The sequence below is a fragment of the Melopsittacus undulatus genome (genome assembly GCF_012275295.1).
Source record: "Melopsittacus undulatus isolate bMelUnd1 chromosome 28 unlocalized genomic scaffold, bMelUnd1.mat.Z SUPER_28_unloc_1, whole genome shotgun sequence".
NCBI classification, from domain to species: Eukaryota; Metazoa; Chordata; class Aves; order Psittaciformes; family Psittaculidae; genus Melopsittacus; species Melopsittacus undulatus.
Window position 1 is genome coordinate 216,228 of NW_022993939.1, and position 14,373 is coordinate 230,600.

A 14,373-nucleotide genomic window follows, 5' to 3' on the forward strand; every position below is an offset into this window, starting at 1 on the left:
GCACATGGCGGAGGGGTAGAACCGGTTTTATTGCCCCTCGGCCGGGGCCGCGGGGGTGACCGGGGCCGCTCCTTCCTTCAGGTACTGCCGGTAAATGCGGCGGATGCGGGCGACGGCGGCGGGGGGGGGCGGCTGCCACTCGTACCATGGGTACCAGGGCCCCGGGCCCGGCGGAGAGGGGGTCCTGCCCACGGCCGGGTGCCGGGTGCTGAAGTCCCCTCGGGGCGTGGGCACGAAGGGCACCTGCAGCCAGAGCAGGCCTGCAATGGGGTGAGGGGCTGGGGGCACCCATGGGTGCTGAGCACCCCCCCCCAGCACCCATCCCTGGGGCTCACCGTGGTCCTGGGCCTGAGCGATGGCCTGAGAGAGGAGCTTGTGCTGCTTCATGCACACGCCTGTGGTGGGGGAGAGACGACAGGGCACCCATGGGTGTCACCATAGCACCCATGGGTCACTATGGCACCCATGGGTCACTACAGCACCCATGGGTGTCAACATGGCACCTACGGGTCACCATAGCACCCATGGGTCACTATGGCATCCATGGGTGTCACCATAGCAACCATGGGTCACTATGGCACCCATGGGTGTCACCATAGCACCCATGGGTCACCATAGCACCCATGGGTCACCATGGCACCATGGGTCACTACAGCACCCATGGGTGTCAACATGGCACCTACGGGTCACTATGGCACCCATGGGGTCACTGTGGCACCCATGGGTGTCACCATAGCACCCATGGGTCACTATGGCACCCATGGGTAAGGCCACAGCACCCATGGGGTCACTATGGCACCCATGGGGTCACCATAGCACCGATGGTGTTGCTATAGTGCCTATGGGTGCTCCTATAGCACCTATGGGGGTCACTATACTGCCTATGGGTGTTGCTATAGCATTTATGAGCATTGCTATAGCACCCATGGGTGCCACTAGAACACATACAGGTGTTACTATAGCACCCATGGGTGTCACTATAGCATTTATGGGCATTGCTATAGCACTCAAGGGTGCCACTATAGCACCTATGGGTGTCACTATAGTGCCTATGGGGGTTACTATAGCATCTATGGGTGTTGCTACAGCAAGGGTGCCACTAGAACACATACAGGTGTCACTATGGCACCCACGGGTGTCACTCCAGCACCCATGGGTGTCACTGTAACATACGGTTATCACTCTAGTACCCATGGGTGCCACTATAGCTCATATAAGCATCACTATAGCACTTAGGGTGTCACTACAGCACCTATGGGTGTCACTGTAACACATGTAAATGTTATTATAACACCCATAGGTGTCATCGGAGCACCCATAAATGTCACAGTAACACATGTGAATGTCATTATAGCACCCATGGGTGCCCCATACCTGTGTGTGTGGGGTGGAAGATGACACCTGAGTGCGGGCAGATGAACTGGTCCAGGAGCTTCACGTTCTGTGGGGAGGGAGAGGAGGAAGAGGGGAGGAAAAGGGAAGGAAAAGGGAAGGAAAAGGTGGAAAAGGGAAGGAAAAGGTGGAAAAGGGAAGGAAAAGGGGGAAAAGGGAAGGAAAAGGGAAGGAAAAGGGAAGGAAACCTCTCCCCTTACCCGATAGTCCACATGGAGGTTGCGGTCCCGACAGATGGGGCAGGGGTTCCCCACCCGCTTCCCCTTGCGCTGCATGGGGGGATATGGTCAGAGGGGACCCCCTGCCCCACATCTCCCCCCTGCCCCACATCTCCCCCCCTCACCAGGCAGGCCTTGCGGGTGCGCTGGGGGGGGATGGATCCTTTGTGGTTGCGGCGGTAGCCAAACCAGACGGGCTGGTCGCCATAGGTGCTGCGGTACTCTGTGGGGGGGGGGAGGCAGAAAAATGGGGGGGTTAGGTTGGTTTGGGGGGGATTTGGGTTTGTTTGGGGGGGTTTGGGGTGTTTTGGGGTGATTTTAGGGTGTTTTGGGCTGATTTCAGGGTGTTTTGGGGTGATTTTGGGGTATTTTGGGGTGTATTTGGGGCCAAACTCCCCCCGATACCTTCACTTTCCAGGTACTCCCAGGGCCGCTCCTCGTAGGGGCTCGGGGGGGGTTTGGCCGCTTCCTGGGTGCTGCAGAGCCGGGGGGTGTCCTGCGGGGGGGGGGGGGGCGATGTGACGTCACGACGATGACGTCGCAGTGGTGACGTCACGGCGGTGACGTCACGGCGTCATGCTTTACCCCCCAGTATCAATACCCCACCCCACAGTGACCTGACGGGAACGGCTATGACGTCACACCGCGAGGAAAGCGGAGGCCGGCGTTCGCGGTGACGTCACCGATGACGTCACAACCCCCGCTCCCGTGACCTGCGCGCCCGCACGTGGCACGGTACCGGGGCCCGTCCCTCCCCGCTCCTGTCTCCACCCCGTTCCGATCGCGGCCCGGTTCCCGCCCCCCGGCCTCACCGGAGCCCACAGCGGCCGCCGCAGGGCCCGCAGGCCGGCTCGGGCCGCCCGCAGCAGCGCCGTCCCCATGGGCAGCGCCATCTTGCCGCCGAGCCGCCGCTAGGCCCCGCCTGCTGAGGGCGGGGCGCCGCCATCTTGTCGTACGGCTCCGCCTCCCGCGCGCGCATGCGCGGTGCGCGCCGCGTGAATTAAAACTGCGCCACACCGTTGGGGGGGGGCGGTGAGGACGCAATAGCGCGCTCCCACCGCGCATGCGCAGGCCGCAGGGGTGGGCAGCGCGGAGGCTTCTGCGCAGGCGCGGGGTGCGTGGTGGGCGTGTCCCGCTATAAAAGCCGCCGCCCGCGTTGCCAGCCGCCATTCTGAGGGCTGGGTGGAGGTAAGTGCACACTCGCGGCAGGCGGGGGGGCCCATGGGGCGGGCGCTGTGGGGCGGGGGGGGCCCTTCCCAACCGCCATCCACCCCCTTGCATTGAGCACATGGCTGCGTCCCCCCCCTTTGCCCCATACCCCGCACCGGGGGGGGGAGCCGGGGGCTCCCTCAGCTTCCTCAGCGCTGAGGTAAATCCACCCCCCCCCTTCAAAAGGGCGATTTCCTTCGGCTTTTTTAACCGTCCCCCCCCCCCCTTTTAAAGCTTTAACCGGGGATAACGAGTGCTAATCATTTCGTGTCTTCTCTTCTTTGCTTCTAATTTTTTTCCATTATTTTTTATTTATTGTGCCCCCCTCCCCACCCCCTTTCTCCTGTTGTTTTTTTGTTTCTCCTTTCCCCGCTCCAGGTTCGGTTGCTCTGGAAAGACGCCGGCGCCTTTACCACGAGAAAACAAAACAAAACAAACACAAAACAAAACAAAAAAACGCGAACAAACAAAAAAACAAAATATATAAATCTCCTCCATACAACAACAACAACAACAAAAAACCAACAAAAAGGGGAGGAAAAAGCTCGCTTCCCCCTTCCCTTCCCCCTCCCCACCTTCCCCCGGTGCCGTGGAAGAGCCGCCATCGCAGCCTCCGTCCTTTGGACCGCCCTTGGGAAGCCGTTGCAAACCTGAAGGAAACTGCCACTTAAAAACATACCCCCTCCTTCCTCTTCTTTCCCCTCTCCCCATCCCAACAATCCAAAGGGAAACAGCCAAAACTCCCCGATTTTTCCGATTTTTTCGCCAGTTTTTTGATCCTGCTCCTTTTTGGCACCATTTAACGCGACAAAAAGCACCCTCGTAGGGAAAAAAAGCCCCAAACTCCCCCCCCCCTTGCAGTTTGCAGCCTCAAAGCTGCCTTTTTTCCACCCATGACCCAGCCCAAAGCAGCTCTTTTTTGGCTCTGAGCACCCCACCAATGCCTAAATCCAAACCTTGAAGCGCTGTCGGCGAGCAAAATAATTGGATAGTAAGTGTTGAATTTCCAACCAGCTCAACCCCCCCTTCAAATAGACCCCAAAAACCCCCTAAACCACCCCAAAAAGAGCGTAAAGAACGGGAGGAAAGTGTTGGAGGACGCTTGGCCAAAGAGGTTTCAACCGATGCGGGCTTACCGGGTTCCCAAACCGACCCCAAACCCCCCCCAAATTGCTCCGAACGCCCCCAAAATGGGGTTTTATTTGTGGGGCTCGAGCAATCTGTCCATAAAGATTGCGGAGGGGGGGGCGGGGGTGGGGGGGGAGCGGTGATGCTCAAAAATTGATTTATTTTCTTATTTCTTTGTGTTTTTTAGGTGCCATTTTAGGAGTGGTTTTGCGCAGAGAGAAAGGGGAGAGCGCGTTGGGGGGGGGGGGGGGGATGGTTAAACCGGGCTTAAATGGTGCCGGGGGCGGCGGGGGGGGTTGCAATGTAGCAATAAAGCTCAGGCAGGTGTAGCCGGACCCAAAATCCTGCTTTTTTCAAGCAAAAAAGAACGAGGTTGCTTAGAAAACACCCTTAAATCAACCCCCCCCCCCCCCCCCCCCCATAAAGGCAGTGCCGGGTGAGGGCCAAGATGGCGCGGCTGCTGCCCGCTCTTTGTCTTTGCCTTTAACTCCTTTGCTCCCTTCCCCCCCCCCTTTATTGATTCATTTCATAGCGATTTATTCCATTACAGGTCTGGGGGGGGGGGCTTTGAACCCCCATTTAATGCCCCTCTTTATAGCGGGGGGGGGGTCCCCAATCTGTTATAACCGGGGGGGTGCTGTGGTTGACTTGGCGGCTGCGGTGCGGGCAATGGGGGGGTGGGGGTATTGCTGTTAATGTGTGTTCCCCCCCCCCCCCTTTTACCCCAAAACCCCCCCAATTTGGTTGTTTTTGGGTCCTAAGATGGCGCCGGGGCCTCGCCGCCGGCCCTGGCTGATGCAACCACCCAAACCCCTCCCACCGCGCCGCCGGCCAGGGCCCCCCAGACCTTCACCCCCCCCTTATCCATCCTTTTCCCTTCATTCCTCCCCCTTTTCCTTCCATTTATCCCAATCTTATTCCCTTAAATCCTGCTTTAAAACCCCCCCCCCCAGCTTTCATCCGCAGGACTCTGGTGCCGCACACAGTAGGACCTTGTGGGCGCTGCTTCTCTTGGAGGTTGTGCCAAAATCCCCCTTTTTCTCCTTAAAAAAAGCAGGATTTGCCATTGATTTCTCGATGACCCTTTTTCCTGTGGGGTCTGAGGACTCCCTATGGGATTTGGGGCGAATTTGGGGCCGTTTGGGTTCTTTCTCTGTGTGTGTTGCTTGGAAGGGGGGGGGACAGCGTTGGCGAGCAACTGATAACCTTACCTTTATCGTGACAGGGAAATGCTATCACTGGGCTTGACCCCCCCCCAAAAATAGCCCTTTTTGGGGGGGCGCACCCCAAACCTCCTCACTTTTAGCCCGTTTAGCCTTGCCCCTTGGCAGCGTGGAGGGGCTGCAGGCTTTAGGAACAGCCAAAAGGCAGGGGAAGAGCAGCAGCAAGCGGGTAAGCAACCAAAATCCCCCTTTTTGGTCCCGATTCCATTTCACTGCCTTCATCTTTGAATCCAGGCTTGAATTGGGAATAACACCCCCCCCACCCCCCCCACAGATCCCTGCTTTTGGGGCCTATCCCGGTGCATGTGGCTGCTGCACTGGGTTCAGCCCTCCCCACCCAACCACACACCCGAATCTGAAGCATTTTGGTGAAAACCAGAGAAAATTCCATCAAATTTGCCATTTTTAGGCACAAAATGAAGCATTTTGGAGCTGTTCCCCCCAAATTGAGCCCGGGGGTGCAGCCTTTTCCTCCCCCCTGTGCTCTCCAGTGATAGCATTACCCTTTGGGGGGGGCACAGCAGGCTGCCCCCCCCACACTCGTGCTTTTGGGGTCTGCATGACCTCCCTTCTCTTTGAAATGGGGGTTTTACCCCCAAACCCAGCATTTGGGGGGGTTCAAACCATGGTGATGGCAATGGGGGGGGCAGGGTTGCTGATAGAGTTGGAGTAGGCTGTGATGCCCCCCACTTTGGGGGTGGGATTTGCCCTCCCACCCCCCGGGGGGGTGATTTACCCCCATTGGGGGGGTTCAGTGTGTGTTGGGGTCCCCTTTACCCCATGCTGGTGCCTCTGGGGTCGGTGTTTGCTGCTGTGTGACCCCCCCAAAGCAGGGGGGAGCCCCCAAAGCCTTAAGGGGTCAGCACAAAGCCATGGCGGGGCCCCCCCCCCCCCCCCATGGATTGGCTCCTTTCATGGGGAGGTCAAAGGTTACAAAGGCCTTTGATGCTTCAAGCAGCCTTTGGGGTTAATGAATTGCCCCTAATTAAGAGTTATGGGGGGGTTGGGGGGTATTCTGGGGGGTTCCTGCTCCATTTAACCTGCTCTTGTGTCTTTACAGAGGCTCAGCCTGTACCTGGCTCAGCACCCCCCAAAATACCCCCCAAAGGGGGGGGGGCTCTGCTGCTGTATCCTTTAACCAGCCTGGACTAAGGAAGCCCCAGCTCATTCCTTAAGGATTCAATGGGGGTTCCCCCCCATCCAGGCCAGCTCCACCTCTGCCCTCATTAACTAAGCCAGGCTTAATGAACCCAGAGCAGCTTCTCATTAAGCAGCTGTTGACGTCAGTGGGATGCCCCCCCCCGCACCCTGGGGCTGGGTCATTACCAGGGTGTGGGGGGTGCTAATTAGTGCCTTGGTCATTAATAGGTGCAGGAGTCATTCATGGGGTGATGGTGATGATGTAATGGGGGGGACACCCCAAAGCTTGCGCCGATGCTTCCCCCCCCTTGCGTCCATGTCCTTGTATTGCCCCCCCTTCATTAAGCACCGACCGTTAATTACCCCTTAGGGGGCTGATTGAACCTGGGGGTGCTGCCCCCCCATAATGAGCTGGGGTTGGGTCCATCCCATGGTACTGAGCTGATGCCATCTCTTGGGGTGGCAATGCCATGAATGGGGGTCACTGTGACCCCCCCTTGCTTGTAGCAGCCATGTTTTGGGGCTGATTCCACCTTGTTTGGTGTCAGAAGGGGGGGATGGAGAAGGGGTAAAGGGGAGAACATGGGGGGGGTCACTGTTGTCTTAACCCCCCCTTCTCTTGTTGTTGCCCCCCCTCCAGGGCTCTCCTGCCATGGGCTCGGGCCCCATCGACCCCAAGGAGCTCCTCAAGGGCTTGGATTGCTTCCTGGGCCGCGATGGCGAGGTCAAGAGCATGGAGGGCATCACCAAGATCTTCAAGTGAGTGTCCCCCCCATATAGGTGTGTCCCCCCCCATGGCACTGTCTTGGGGGGGGCTGACCCCTCTTTCCCCCCCCCCATATATGTGTGTCCCCCCATGGCACTGTCTTGGGGGGTCTGACCCCTCTTTCCCCCCCTTCAGCCTGATGAAGGACTCGCAGAAGCTGGTGAGCCGCTGCATCTACCTGAACATCCTGCTGCAGACCCGTGCCCAGGACATCCTGGCCAAGTAAGAGCAATGGGAGCGCATCCAAAGGCTTGGGATACCCCATTCCTGGCCGGATCCTGAAGGGTTTTCCCCCTGACACCCCATTCCTGGCTGGATCCTGAAGGGTTTCCCCCTTTCCCACAGGTTCATCCGCATTGGGGGGTACAAACTGCTCAATACCTGGCTCACCAGCTCCAAAGCCTCCAACAACGTCCCCTTCCTGCAGCAGATCCTGCTCACCCTGCAGCACCTGCCTCTCACTGTGGACCACCTCAAACAGGTCAGGGGCCTTTGGGGTCCCTTTTAGGATACATTTTTGATCCCTTTTTGCATCCCTTTTGGGTTCCTTTCTAGATCCCTTTGGGTTCCTTTCAGATCCCTTTGGGTTCCTTTCCACATCCCTTTGGATGCCTTTTGCATCCATGGGGTGACTTTTGGGTCTTTTTGGATCCCTTCTGGTGCTTTCTGGACCCTTTTGGGTGCTCTTTATATCCGTTTTTGTGTGCCTTTTGGATCCCTTTCGGTACCTTTTAGATCCCTATTGTAGGTGCTTTTTGGGTCCCTTTGGGTGCCTTTTTGCCCCCCTGCGGTCCTTTTATGCTCCCTGGGTGCCTTTTGGGTCCCTTTGTATCCCTTTTGGTGCCTTTTGTGGGATCCCTTTGGGTCTCTGCTCTGCTGCTCACTCCTTCTCTCCTTGCAGAATAACACAGCCAAGCTGGTGAAGCAGCTCAGCAAGTCAAGCGATGATGAAGGTGAGCACCCCATAGACCCCCCTAACCCCCATTTTCACCCCATTTACCCCTCTTTCACCCCCATTTACCCCTCTAACCCCTTCACCCTGTCCCCACAGAGCTGCGCCGCCTCGCCTCCATCCTGGTCAGTGACTGGATGGGTGTCATCCGGTCCCAGAGCAGCGCCCAGCCCAGTGGTGAGCCCCCCCCCAGCACCCCCTTTACCCCCCCCCCATTCCAACCCCTCCATCTCACCCTTTCCCATTGGATTCCCTCCAGAACGGGATAAAAAGAAGCGGAAGGAGGAAGGGAAAAGCAAATCCCCTGCTCAGGAGAAGCCCCAAGAGGCCAAAGCTGAGGCGAAAAGTGAGGAAATGCCAGAGAAGAAACGGGAGAAACCCAAATCCCTGCGGACCACAGCACCCAGCCACGCCAAGTTCCGCTCCACGGGTAATTCCCATGGGAATTCCGGCCTCTTGGGGCGCAATTGGGGGGTTATACCCCACTTTACAGCACCCTCACTGACCCTGAGCCCATCTGCACAGGGCTGGAGATGGAGACGCCTTCGTTAGTGCCCTTGAAGAAGATGAACTCTGCTTCCAGCGCTGACAAGTACAGCCTGAAGCCAATGCCCATCAAGAGGCAGAAGTGAGTCTGGGGGGGCTTGGGGGGCAGGAAGTTGGGTTTGGGGTGCTCAGGGTTGGGTTTGGGATGCTCAGGGTTGGGTTTGGGATGCCCAGGGCCAGGTTTGGGGTGCTCGGGGTTGGGTTTGGGGTGCTCGGGCCTGGGTTTGGGGTGCTCAGGGCTTGTTTGGGATGCTCAGGGCTGGGTTTGGGCTGCTCAGGGCTGGTTTGGGGTGCTCAGGGCTGGGTTTGGGGTGCTCAAGGATGGGTTTGGGGTGCTCAGGGTTGGGTTTGGGATGCTCAGGGATGGGTTTGGGATGCTCAGGGATGGGTTTGGGATGCTCAGGGTTGTGTTTGGGATGCTCAGGGCTGGGTTTGGGGTGCTCGGGGCCGGGTTTGGGGTGCCCAGGGCTGGGTTTGGGGTGCTCAGGGTTGGGTTAGGGATGCTCAGGGCTGGTTTGGGGTGCTCAGGGCTGGGTTTGGGGTGCTCAGGGTTGGGTTAGGGATGCTCAGGGCTGGTTTGGGGTGCTCAGGGCTGGGTTTGGGATGCTCAGGGCTGGGTTTGGGGTGCTCAGGGTTGGGTTTGGGGTGCTCAGGGCTGGGTTTGGGGTGCTCAGGGTTGGGTTTGGGGTGCGCAGTGCTGGTTTTAGGGTGCTCAGGGCCAGGTTTGGGGTTCTCAAGGCCGGGTTTGGGATGCTCAGTGCTGGTTTTGGGGTCCCTCCCCTCCCCTAACCCCTTCCCTGCTCCCCTCCAGCCTCTCCTCAGCCACCGGCGATGCCCCCCCCGCAGAGAAGAAGTACAAGCCCCTGAACACAGCCCCCAACGCCACCAAGGAGATCAAAGTCAAGATCATCCCCCCCCAGCGTGAGTGTGGGCGACCCCGACCCCCATTGGGTGCTGTGGGGGGGAGCACCCATGGGTGCTGGATGGAGGGTTGACACCATCCCCTCCCCTTGTCCCCACAGCCATGGAGGGTCTCGGCTTCCTGGATGCCCTCAACTCTGCTCCCATCCCTGGTATCAAGATCAAGAAGAAGAAGAAGGTTTTGTCTCCCACTGCAGCCAAGGTGAGGGCAACATTCCCGGGATACTGGGGCCTTTTCCTGGGATAATGGGGCCTTTTCCTGGGATAATGGGGCCTTTTCCTGGGATAATGGGGGCTCCTCCTTACCCTGCTCTCCCCCCACAGCCCAGCCCCTTTGAGGGGAAGGCAGCTCCCGAAGCCACCTCCACCAAACCCTCATCCCCGGAGCCCAGTGCGGCCTCAGAGCCCATGGATACGGATCGGCCTGGAACCCCAGTGCCGGCTGTGGAGGTGCCGGAGCCCATGGAGACCTGTGAGTGGGGGGATGGAGTTGGGGTAACCATAGCATGGAGGCGGTGAGGAGGGTGCTGAGCCCTTCCTGGTCCTCCCCCAGGCTCCTCGGAGGCGAGTGGTGATTCCAGAAGCATGGAAAACCCAATGGAGAGCGGGCAGCTCACCAAGAAGGGCCGCAAGAAGAAGACCGTGAGCTGGCCGGAGGAAGGGAAGCTCCGGGAATACTTCTACTTCGAGCTGGATGAGACGGAGCGAGGTGGGTCCCGACCCCTCCATGTGCATGGGGGGGTGTTCCCAGCCCATTCCCAAGCTGACATTCCCATTCCCGGGATAGTGAACGTGAACAAGATCAAGGACTTCGGGGAAGCAGCCAAGCGGGAGATGCTCAAGGACCGGCAGGCGTTTGAGACGGCGCGGCGCCTGAGCCATGATGCTATGGAGGAGAAGGTGCCATGGGTGTACCCCAAGCTCCTGGAGCTGCCGGCTCCTCTGGTGGTGCCAGGCAGTGGGAGCCGGGAGCGCTTCACCCAGGCCGAGAGGGAGAAGGGGATCCTGCAGGAGCTCTTCCTGTCCAAGGAGAGGTGAGTGCATCCTATGGGATCGGCCTCTCTGGGTCCTGTTCCTGATGTCAATGGGGTTGTTCCTCACTGGTGTGGGGATGGAGCTGGGATCCCTTAGGATCGATCCGCATGCTCTGGATCCACTCAGCACCATTGGGATCGGGCACATGGAGGCATCTTCCTCCCTGATGTGTGGATGATGATGGGGATGGAGCTGGGATCCCTTAGGATCTATCCGCATGCTCTGGATCCACTCAGCAGTATTGGGATTGGGCACATGGAGGCATCTTCCTGCCCTGGTGCCCTGGGGTTTGCAGGGCTCAGATCCCTGTGGATCCAGAGCCTTTGGGATTTGAGCCTCTAGGGTAGGGGGAGGCCATTGGGTGTCCCGATCCCAAAGGATCCCCATGATCCACCAACCCCTTTTCCCCCCCAGTGTTCCCGACAGCCCCCACGAGCCCGATCCCGAATCCTACGAGCCGCTTCCTCCCAAGCTCATCCCATTGGATGAGGTAAGTCCAGCTCCAACCCAACCCCATCCTCCCCTCCAACCCCCCCATTCCCCCATTCCCACCTCTCCATTCCCCTCCCAGGACTGCTCCAGTGAGGAAGGGCCTTATCCCGATGGATTGGACCCGGGATCATCCTCCCCATCCCCGGATGCTGGTTCCAAGCTCCCCCCGGTCCTGGCCAACCTGATGGGAAGCGTCGGAGCCGGGAAGAGCCCCCAGGGCCCAGCCCCGGGCGCAGGCATCAACATGCAGGAGATCCTGAGCTCCATCATGGTATCCACACCCCATTCCATAGGGATGCAGGGATGTGGGACACGTGGGGACCCCCCCATTGAGCCTCTCTGTGTCCCCCCCCCAGGGTGGTCCCAGCACCCACAAGGCTGAGGAGCTGCTCAAGCAACCGGATTACTCAGACAAGATCAAGCATCTCCTGGGAAACCTGCAGGCTCCAGGGCCTGGTGGAGGTGAGTGGGAATGTCGGGAATGCTGGGGGGGGTATTGGGATATGGGGGGGGTCAGGGAGGTGGTGGATGGGATGGGGACATTGGAATGGGGACATTGGGATGCTTCTGGCTTAAGGATGCAATGGGGACACTGGTCCCTGTCCCAGCAGGGATGCGTTTGGTTTAGGGATACTATGGGGATGTGTTGGGAATACTGACACCTATGGCAGCATGGACATTGGGGTGTCTTTGGGATGGGGACCCTGTGTTCTATGTCCAGGAGGGATATGGGAATGGCTTTGGGTTAGGGATGCAATGGGGACACTGGTGCCTGTCCCAGCAGGGATACAGGGATACCTTTGGCTTGGGAACACTGATAGGGACCCTATGTCCAGGAGGGATATGGGAACACCTTTGGCTTAGGGACGCAATGGGGACACTGCTGCTGTGCATCCCATATCCTTTAGGGTGACAATGGGGGGGTCCCTATTTCAAACATGGGGAGGGGGACACCACCTTTGTCCCCAACTTGGGGGGGGCCTTAAGGACCAATGGGGGGGGGGTTGTGGTCCCCACTCTCCTAACGTCCCCCCCTTCCTGTCCCCCCTCCAGTGCCCCACGGTTTGCTGGGCCCCGGCCCCATGGCCAATGGCTTCCCACCGGGCCCCAAGGCCATGCAGCACTTCCCCCCGGGGGGGCCCATGCCTGGTAAGTGCCCCATAGGGTTCAATGGGGGGGGGTGGACGATCCCATAACACACGGGGGGGGTTCACCCCATACCCCCCCTCACCCCCTCTCTCCTCTCTCCCTACAGGCCCCCACGGCGGCGGCGGGGGGGGCCCGGGGATGCCCCCCGGCCCCGGGGGGGGGATGCCCGGGGGGGGTCCCCGGATGTTGGGGCCGCCCCCCCCCCCCCCCCCCACCTCAACGCGGCGGCGCCGTCTGGGACCCCCCCGAAGGGGGGGGGGGAGGGGGGGGCGGGGCGGGCATGCGCGGGGGGGGGCCCCCACGGTGGGGGAGGGGGGGGCATGCGCGGGGGGGGGGGCCCCTTCCACCGCCCCCGGGGGCGCAGTGGGGCCGAGCCCCCCCCCGCCCCCCCCCTACCGGTGCCGAGGAGGAGGAGGAGGGGGGGGGGGGGCGCAACGGGGGCCCCCCACCGAGCGGGGGAGGGGGGGGCGCTCGGGGGGGCCCCCCCGGCGAGCACGGCAGAGCCCACCCCGGAGAGCACCCCCGCGGCCATGGCGGAGGTAAATGTGGGGGCGGGGGGGGGGGCTTGGTTATGGGGGGGGCCTGGCCCCGGCCCCGGCTGGGAGGGGCCTGTGGGTGCCCCCTCCCCTCCGCCCCCCCCCGCCCCCCCCTTTCCTGCCCCGGTGGAGGGGGGGGGAGCCCCCCCCTCCCCATCACCCCCTCGAGCCCCCCGGGCCGTGGGGCAGGGGCCCCCGATTGGCGCCGGCCCCCGATGGGGCTCTAGGGCAGGGGGAGATGGGGGGCAGAGGGAGTGGAGACCCCCCCCCGTCCTCTGCCCCATAGAGCCGCAGGGCATGCTGGGAGTTAAACCTGGCTCTAGGAGTGGCAGGATCTATGGGGCTGCCCCATAGCCGTGCACAGGGACCAGCACAGCCCCATGGCCAGTCTATGGGGCAGAGAGAGGGGTGCTTTGGGGCTCAGTGTTTGCCCCACAGTGGGTCGGCCCCATTGGGCTTGGGCACCATCAGGCTATAGGGCAGGGATAGGGGGGCTGTGGGGCCTGCAGCCACCCCATAGGGACGCACCAGTTCAGCACCAGGTTATAGGGCAGAGATCAGGGCACTGTGGGGCTCTCATCTACCCCACAGTGTAGCACTGCAAGGATATAGGGCAGAGCAAGGCGCCGTGGGGCTCTTAACAGCTGCCCCATAGCGGGCACAGCTCCAGCATTGGGCCATAGGGCAGGGATAGGAGCGCTGTGGGGCTCCCATCCACCCCCATCAGCAACCTATAGGACAGAGACAAGAGCCCTATGGGGCTCCCAGCCGCCCCATAGCATGTCAACCCCATATGGAGCCCAGCAGCTCCACTACCACTATGGGGCTCCCAGCCACCCCATAGAGCCCTCAACATCCCCCCCCCATAGGGACACTCAAAGCCCTATGGGGCTCCACCATTGCATCCCCTCTGTAGGGCATCCCCTTCCCCAATGGGGCTGCTATGGGGCCGGTGCCTGATGCCCCCCCCGTGCCCCCCCTCTTGTCTCATGCAGCCCGGTCCAGCCGTGCCGTTTGTCGCCACTTCCTGCTCAAGGGCAGCTGCAGGTACGAGAACAAGTGTGCCTTCTACCACCCCCTCCCATAGCCGCCCCATAGCCGCCCCATAGCTGCCCCATAGCCCCCCCAGGGCCTTCCTCCTCCTCTTCCTCCCCCTCTCGCGCCGCAGCCACCACGTTTATGGCTTCTATGAGGCCTCTTGTGATGCCCCCCCCCCCACCCCCCCCCCCCCCCCCCCCCCCCCCCCCCATGGGCATCTCTATGGTAGAAGTCTTGTGTCCCCCCCCCTCTTATCCCCCCCCATACCAAGGGGTAATGAGCACCTATGGGGTGGAAGTGGCAGTGATGGGGTAGGAATGGGCTCCTGGGGGGGAAAGGGGGAGCTATGGGTGTTAATGCTTATGGGGGGTTGATGCTCCTCTATGGGGCTGGGTGATCACCCTGGGGGTGTTAAAACCCCCGTAACGGGTGTTAGTGCTCACCTATGGGGTGTTAAAACCCACTTATGGGGCAGAGTTCCTCCCCCCTCTCAGGGTGTAAATACCTACTTAGGGGGCAGAAAGAACCCTCCTCTGAGTGGAAATGGGCACCTATGGGGTGTAAGCACCCAGCTATGGGGCAGAAATGCCCTCCCTGTGGTCTCCATTCCCCCTTGAAGGGGTGTAAA

The 14,373-nt window shown here is 60.4% G+C and overlaps 2 protein-coding genes across 3 annotated transcripts; one reads left to right on the top strand and one right to left on the bottom strand.

Moving 5' to 3' along the window:
• Positions 1–9: 9 nt before the first annotated feature.
• On the bottom strand, positions 10–2,522 carry MRPS18B (mitochondrial ribosomal protein S18B). Of its 2 annotated transcripts, XM_034073591.1 has the most exons (7): positions 2,423–2,522; positions 2,016–2,106; positions 1,736–1,833; positions 1,593–1,661; positions 1,375–1,441; positions 336–395; positions 10–260 (listed from the first exon to the last, which is right to left on the bottom strand). In XM_034073591.1, the coding sequence occupies exons 1-7, from the start codon at positions 2,501–2,503 to the stop codon at positions 28–30; spliced, it is 699 nt and encodes a 232-aa protein (XP_033929482.1). In that variant the 5' UTR covers positions 2,504–2,522; the 3' UTR covers positions 10–27. The 2 variants fall into 2 exon arrangements, with proteins under 2 accessions (XP_033929482.1, XP_033929483.1); XM_034073592.1 differs by lacking the exon at positions 1,593–1,661.
• A 255-nt stretch (positions 2,523–2,777) lies between these two features.
• Positions 2,778–13,794, top strand: LOC115945896 (serine/threonine-protein phosphatase 1 regulatory subunit 10). Its single transcript, XM_034073538.1, has 20 exons — positions 2,778–2,798; positions 3,198–3,810; positions 6,951–7,069; positions 7,212–7,298; positions 7,422–7,557; positions 7,978–8,029; positions 8,128–8,205; positions 8,288–8,458; positions 8,554–8,656; positions 9,386–9,495; positions 9,597–9,697; positions 9,820–9,967; positions 10,049–10,204; positions 10,283–10,529; positions 10,945–11,020; positions 11,102–11,293; positions 11,379–11,484; positions 12,076–12,171; positions 12,278–12,346; positions 13,703–13,794. Exons 3-20 carry the CDS (start codon positions 6,963–6,965, stop codon positions 13,792–13,794), a joined length of 2,127 nt encoding a protein of 708 aa, XP_033929429.1. The 5' UTR covers positions 2,778–2,798; positions 3,198–3,810; positions 6,951–6,962.
• Positions 13,795–14,373: the final 579 nt, after the last annotated feature.